Genomic DNA, 7,375 nt, shown 5'->3' on the forward strand with positions numbered 1-7,375 from the left:
AGAGGACGGTCATTTGCCTTCTGGACAGGCCCGTCACCTCAACGGGAGATGGATTTAGGCTTCAAATTGAATTTGACCATCATTGAGGAGGCACTATGGTAGAAACATCACATGTGCAAAGATTCGAATACTCAGGTGCTCAAAGTGAGAAATAGAAATAAAAAGAAATGAAGTCTCTAATATGTTGAGTAGTAACCCATAAAGAAAAGCCACTATCTGACAAAGCTGAGGTACTTGTGCTTTAGTATTTCCCTTTTATGTAATTATAACCATATACTCCACTGCTTCTTATCATGTATACACCACAAATCTTGATGTGTTGATTCTGAATGTTTGTGATTCTTACTCCTACTTAAAATAAATGAAGCACTCTTAGATGAACATGTTCCCTAAGTTCGTGAAAAAGTCGGCTTTGTAGAGATCCATGGTTCTCAAAGGACAGTGATACTAACATCCTCTTGAATATGATGCATTGCTGTAGATTAAAATGCAACATATACATCAATGCAGCAGTCTTCTTAAAGCACAACTGTTTCACACTGACAGGGGAACATTTTACTGTACAAAACCTTCTTACTCAGTTTTTACTTTATACTTTCATAGTGAGATAGTACCTTTACATCAATTATCTGAATAGTTCTGCCAATGATTACAGCTCATGGAAATCTAAACTCCATATCTGAGAATAAATGTACAATACAGAAACATCGACGGAAGAAGAGCCTTAAATCTCTCAGTCTGGTTCAGTACACAAAGCCACTATCATGACGAAGACTTCTGATTCAGTTGTCCAGAAGCCACATAAGGTCATTGCTGAAAGGGCTGGCTGTTCAGAGTGCTGTATCAAAGCGTATTCTTAGTAAGGTGACTGGAACATCGGCTTTTTTAATGTCCACTTTCCCTCAATGTTGGAGAAGACACTGGCTACTACGTGCACTTAAGTGAAAGAAATTCCTGTTTTATTACTGGTATTTATAAAGTCACAGTTGAACAGTAAAAGTTTCTCATATTTGAATAATTTTAATATTAAACACTGTATAGAGAACATTTTTACTTTCTTCCAATTAGGCAGCCTGTAACTACTGGAAACTGTTCCCATTCTGTGCAAAGCCTCTACAGAAAAAGTAACATCATTTGGATATAACTGCACCTTTATAAAAGTAAAGAATATTTTTTATTACCAACTGATCAACATTAGTGTTCATCAGTCCAACCTGCCACATCTGCTCTGGACTCCGGTTTCCTTCAGTTCTGAGTGGATGATGATTCCAGCCCAAGTGTGGGAAGAACCCTGTAGTGCACCAGAACAGGTCCTCCGTAGACCAGCTGTCCAGCAGTCCATCTGTCTCCAGGGAGCGCAGCAACGCATAGTGAAAGCCATTGTTTCTTCCTATTATTAAACTATATGTAGACGTTTTACTACAAGACACAACAGCTGCAGCAGCCTCTCTACACCGTTTCAACCTGACCATTGTTTTCTCCACGAGATGGAAGAATTTAGAAAGTTGTGTGTGAAGAGTCTCCAGCTGCAGCAGCACCTGGATCATGTGTAAAATCAGGAGCGTCTGACTTCATCCAGCCAAAGTAGGCCTGGCGGAGAGGGAGCAGGGCGCAGGAGTGTACAGGGCGAGGGAGAGAAGGTCGCGGGAGTGACCTGCCGTGATCTTTCACTCTGCTGGAAGAAGACAACGCTCCTGATTTACACATGATCCATGACGATACAGAAAAACAGCAATGAATAGCAAAAGTAGTATCAAAATATCACAAATCATTTTTTCAGGGGAGCTGAAGCTGTTTATCAGATGTTATATTATACACTATTATTATATCACATGTTCGGGTCCTAGATCGCCCAGGAAACCATTTGCTTCAGATCAGCCCAAAACAAAATGCTACCTTGATGCCGACGTTCTTAATCAATGTGTGACTGGAACAAGGAGAATCCTGGGTGTTTGAGTGGCTCGCAGGCAAACAGTGCACCACAATAAGGAAATGTTTTTGGTCGGGTGAGTTTTGCAAAGAAAGAAACTTCCTTTTTCTTAATTTCTTTTTCTGTGTGTGGCTATTATGTGGGGCTTGGACCGACAAAATGACGTAGGGCTCTGGGTAACTGAGACAACATTTCTCACCATTTTCAGAATTTATTACAATCCTTTAATGTAGAAAATAATTAGCTCGTATACAGTCATGAGACATTTTTCTTTCTGCTTTGAGTTTTAATTGGCTGCTTCTACATTTTCCAGCTTAGAGCCTACTTACATACTTGCAGAGTATTTTTACAGTGAGGTATTGGTACTTTTATTTATTTTTTTAAGGATCTGCATAGGTCTGTTATTTTATTCACCATTGGCTAAAAAAACTAAAGGCCCTGGCTGCAAAGAGGTTGGAGAGTAATTTAGCTTCCAGGCAAGTCATTTCTTTCATCGTAAAATCAAAATGCTGTGGGGGAAAACTACAGTCCCGCACTGTCCTGGCGTTAGAAGGACTGGAACTTTAACCAATCATGTGTAGTGAAATGATGGCGACTGGATCCGCCCACCTCCTGTCAAAAAGATTAGCCGCGAGCGAGCAGGTTAAAGTTTCGCGAGCAGCAGAGCGTGGGATTGTTTTCCTCATATCTTCTCGCGATGTTTGACATTATTATGGCACTATAGGCACGGTTCATGAATAAATGTAACTGCACAGGAGAGAATATAAACAGCAGTGCAGGTCGGAGGTATACGGCTGGCGTGGCGTGGCCCCGACCGGTCCCTTTGGAAGGCCCCTGTTGTAAGGAACCAGAGTGGGGAGGACTTGACTCGTGAAGCAGGGTTTCTTGATAACTTCAGACGCAGATACTGGAGGACCAGGAAGTCCACATCATGCAACATGTGGACCCCCTCTACACCGAGCTCCAGCAGACGAAGATATCATTAAGTACATCCAGCAGCTCCAACACAAACGATCAGCTGGAAGCGGCGTTTCTGTTATTCACATTTAAAGTTAGGCCGGCTGTTGATGTACCCGGGCGTCCCGTCTGAGTAAAGTCTCTGTAGCCAGATTTAAAGTCAGGGACACTTAATACTCCGTTGCTCCAGAGGCGTGGCGTGGCCCCGACCCTCCTGCTCTCACGGGAAAATAAAACAATGGAACTGATTAAATGTTTCAGTGTTGTCACAGGTTTCTGCTTTGTAGAAGAAAAAGACTTGTTGATAAGTTTATTATAGTAAATGTGTTAACAATTAAAAAGCAGGAAATGAAACAGATTTTAAATCAATATTACTGATCAGTCTGACCACAGTGAGAGGAGGAAAAATAATGAACATGATTCTGATTTCTATAAGACCTAAATCTAAACCTCAGGGGCCGAATCACAGAAAGTTCCTGTCTTCAGTCTTCAGTTAAGACAGGAAGAGTCTAAGAGAGGATTTTTCCCAATTTGGTATTACAGAAGCAAACTAACGAACTTTAGGAATCCTGTGTTATCTCAGGTTATAAAATCCTAAATACTCGTCCAACTTCGGTTATCAACTTCTTGACGGAGGTTTCCAACAAAGTCTGACTTGAGGTCCAGTGATAGTTGTTGTTTCTGCTCCATTTTCAGTTTGTTTCATTAAAAAAGACCAAAATTCTGTTTCAATACTTTACTATTATTTAGTGATGGTTATTTGGTAAGAGCAGACCCAACGGGCCTGAGGTACAACTGCACGGTATGAGGGAAATATTCAATGTGCGAGAACGTTACATATATTTTAATTTAATATTTTAAATCCAGCTAAATGTTGTTTCTAGAGCAGCAACATTAATATTTACAACAGCAAAGTAACTCAGTAACTGAAAGAACAACATCAGTCTGTATCAGTCCCTCCTCCTCTCTCCTGGCTGCAGGTAACGTTACAGGTAGAAGGAGGAGCGGCTGGTTTGTTTTTAAGACTACAGACCAGTCTGTGCTCCAGACAGACCGCTTTCTATTTAGCTTGTTTTTAACATTTGGCTAATGCCGAGCTAGCGTTAGCTGTGTTTGTATGAAACATACAGGATGAGATACTGAGGACAGAGATGATTAAAGGAACCATTTCTACAGAATCAATTAATAAGTTCTGCCTGTTGACGTTCAGTTGATTTTGTAAAAGCAGTAAAAGAGCAGCCGTGTGGATTAAACGAGTCAGCAAACACTAGCTGGTGGAAAAGTAAAAGTTTATTTAAGACTTTATGAAGTTAGGATGTTTCTGTAATACATTTATTATTAATTTGAGTTAGGATCTGTTAATCTGTAATAATTTCCTGACCCTTATTACCATGGTTACCAAGCAGTTAGGAAGTTTCTGTAATACGGGTCCAGAGCTCTGATCCCTGGAGACGGGACAGCAGCTTAGTCTCTTAGCAAAGACCCTCAGGAGGGCCACGAACTGTCCTCAGGCTCCGGGACAATCACAGGTACAGGCGTGATCAGAGGCAGAGAAACAAAGCTGTCAAATTGTAGTTTTCCTTAATTATGAATGATTTAGTTTCATATTTACACGTAACAAAGTTTCACTGCAGTCAGTTACAGTCAGAGATAATACTTTAAACATTACAGAGGCACTTTGAAGCAGAACACGCAGCTACCGGACCGGACCCGGTCTCCTGTTCCTAGAGAACACGCGGCTACCGGGCCCGACCCGGTCTGCTGTTCCTAAAGAACACGCGGCTACCGGCCCGACCCGGTCTCCTGTTCCTAGAGAACACGCAGCTACCGGGCCCGACCCGGTCTCCTGTTCCTAGAGAACACGCGGCTACCGGGCCGACCCGGTCTCCTGTTCCTAAAGAACACGCAGCTACCGGGCCCGACCCGGTCTCCTGTTCCTAGAGAACACGCGGCTACCGGCCCGACCCGGTCTCCTGTTCCTAGAGAACACGCAGCTACCGGGCCCGACCCGGTCTGCTGTTCCTAAAGAACACGCAGCTACTGGGCCCGACCCGGTCTCCTAGTAGACCGGGTCGACGTGTACAGGAACCAGCTGATGCGTTTAACATGAAGCAAAGCTCGAGCAGTAAAATACATTTCATCAATACTGAGATGAGTCCTCCTGTCTTCATCTGTCCTCCATCAGCTGTTTCACCTCCCTGTTCTGATCCAGAGACAGACCGGATCGACGATCACAGATTAAACAGCATAATCAGCCATCAGAGGAGTTTCATCAGTGGAGTTGCTCCTCTCTGCAAAGGAGACAGAGGACAGTAAGAGACAAACACAGAGACTGAGAGGAGACAGAGGACAGTCAGACAGAGACAAACACAGAGACTCAGAAGAGGCAGAGGACAGTAAGAGACAAACACAGAGACTGAGAGGAGACAGAAGACAGACAGAGACACACACAGAGACTCAGAAGAGACAGAGGACAGTAAGAGACAAACACAGAGATTGAGAGGAGACAGAGGACAGTAAGAGACAAACACAGAGACTGAGAGGAGACAGAGGACAGTAAGAGACAAACACAGAGACTGAGGACAGAGACAAACACAGAGACTGAGAGGAGACAGAGGACAGTAAGAGACAAACACAGAGACTGAGGACAGAGACAAACACAGAGACTGAGAGGAGACAGAGGACAGTAAGAGACAAACAGAGACTGAGAGGAGACAGAGGACAGTAAGAGACAAACACAGAGACTGAGGACAGAGACACACACAGAGACTCAGAAGAGACAGAAAAGACAGACAGAGACAAACACAGAGACTCAGAAGAGACAAGAGGACAGTAAGAGACAAACACAGAGACTCAGAAGAGACAGAGGACAGAGAGACAGAGATACAGGGACTCAGAGGAGACAGGAAAGACAGACAGAGAAACAGAGACTCACAAGAGACAGAGGACAGACAGAGACACACACAGAGACTCAGTCTGCATACTGACCTGAGACCCTTAGCTCAACTGTTGTCTCTTTCCTGATGTTCCCCTCATTGCTGTAGACTCTGCAGATGTATCGTCCTCCGTCTCTGACTGTGGGGGATTTCAGGGTCAGACTGAAGTCTCACAGAGTCAGACAGAGACAAACACAGAGACTGAGAGGAGACAGAAGACAGACAGAGACACACACAGAGACTCAGAAGAGACAAACACAGAGACTGAGAGGAGACAGAGGACAGTAAGAGACAAACACAGAGACTGAGAGGAGACAGAGGACAGTAAGAGACAAACACAGAGACTGAGGACAGAGACAAACACAGAGACTGAGGACAGAGACAAACACAGAGACTGAGAGGAGACAGAGGACAGTAAGAGACAAACACAGAGACTGAGAGGAGACAGAGGACAGTAAGAGACAAACACAGAGACTGAGGACAGAGACAAACACAGAGACTGAGAGGAGACAGAGGACAGTAAGAGACAAACACAGAGACTCAGTCTGCATACTGACCTGAGACCCTTAGCTCAACTGTTGTCTCTTTCCTGATGTCCCCCTCCTTGCTGTAGACTCTGCAGATGTATCGTCCTCCGTCTCTGACTGAGGGGGATTTCAGGATCAGACTGAAGTCTCCCTGTTTCATCTCTGTGCGTCCTCTGTAAGACGGGTCCTGTTGGTCCTGCCGGCCAGAGCCGTCCTCGTACATGTAAGCCATGATTGTGGGTCTGGGTTTAAACCGTCTCCACTCCACTGTGACGTCCTTAGGCAGGTGATCTGTGACCTCGAAGGGCAGGAGGACAGACTCCACCCCCTCCTCCACCTCCACCTGATGGACTGAGAGGACAACAAAGCACAACATGAGCTGTTTCACCTGCATGTTCTCTCTGATCTAGAGTCAGATCAAAGGAGCGCTCCCCACGCGCCACTGCCCGACTAAACAAGCCTCTTTTTCCACAATCCACCTTGGCCGAAGAAGCTTTTCCATACAAGGCCGGGCTTTCTTCTGCCTCTCGGACGTCTCCCGATTGCAGATAAATACATTTACATCATCAGCATATGCTGGTGCAACAACGGGGGGCTTCTGAGCCAGCTCTCGTAGGGAGAGACCCCTCAGTCTGCTCCTCAACCTGAAGAGGAGAGGCCTAATGGCATTTTCAATCTATTTAATAAGACCATGGAGAGAATCTTATGGTCCATGCATTAAGGAGCTGGTCTCCAGTTCTTTAAAAGGGCTACATCTCCCTTTTTAGGCAGCAGAGAAAGAAGTGCACGCCTACAGGATGTCCTGAAGTCGGTCCCATGACGTTCTGAAATCCAACAATAACCCAGAACAACAGTCAAAACTCCGGAAAGGGTTCTCTTCGTCTGGCGCTTCCTCACGTTTCCAAACTTGTTAGTAATCCCTGTTTTGAAGGGATCTCTTTTTGTTATCTTGTGTTTATGTTTTTGCATCACCGATTTGCCCAACTTTTGTTGTTTAAACCTTGTAAAACTCCTGTGAATCCACC

At 44.5% G+C, this 7,375-nt stretch overlaps 2 protein-coding genes across 5 annotated transcripts in view; one reads left to right on the forward strand and one right to left on the reverse strand.

Moving 5' to 3' along the window:
- The window catches only part of LOC123980308 (H-2 class II histocompatibility antigen, E-S beta chain-like), a 236,945-nt gene that overhangs the window by 23,491 nt on the left and 206,079 nt on the right, over nucleotides 1-7,375 (forward strand). The window lies entirely within an intron of this gene.
- The window catches only part of LOC123980311, a 15,850-nt gene continuing 13,427 nt past the window's right edge, over nucleotides 4,953-7,375 (reverse strand). The window contains exons 3-5 of the mRNA XM_046064640.1: nucleotides 6,381-6,701; nucleotides 5,876-5,962; nucleotides 4,953-5,178 (exon numbers count right to left, since the gene is read on the reverse strand). Of these exons, the coding sequence (XP_045920596.1) occupies nucleotides 5,126-5,178; nucleotides 5,876-5,962; nucleotides 6,381-6,701 (461 nt within the window). The 3' untranslated portion in view covers nucleotides 4,953-5,125. The remainder of the gene's footprint in view (nucleotides 5,179-5,875; nucleotides 5,963-6,380; nucleotides 6,702-7,375) is intronic.

The sequence above is a fragment of the Micropterus dolomieu genome, linkage group LG12, assembly GCF_021292245.1.
Source record: "Micropterus dolomieu isolate WLL.071019.BEF.003 ecotype Adirondacks linkage group LG12, ASM2129224v1, whole genome shotgun sequence".
Lineage (NCBI taxonomy): Eukaryota > Metazoa > Chordata > Actinopteri > Centrarchiformes > Centrarchidae > Micropterus > Micropterus dolomieu.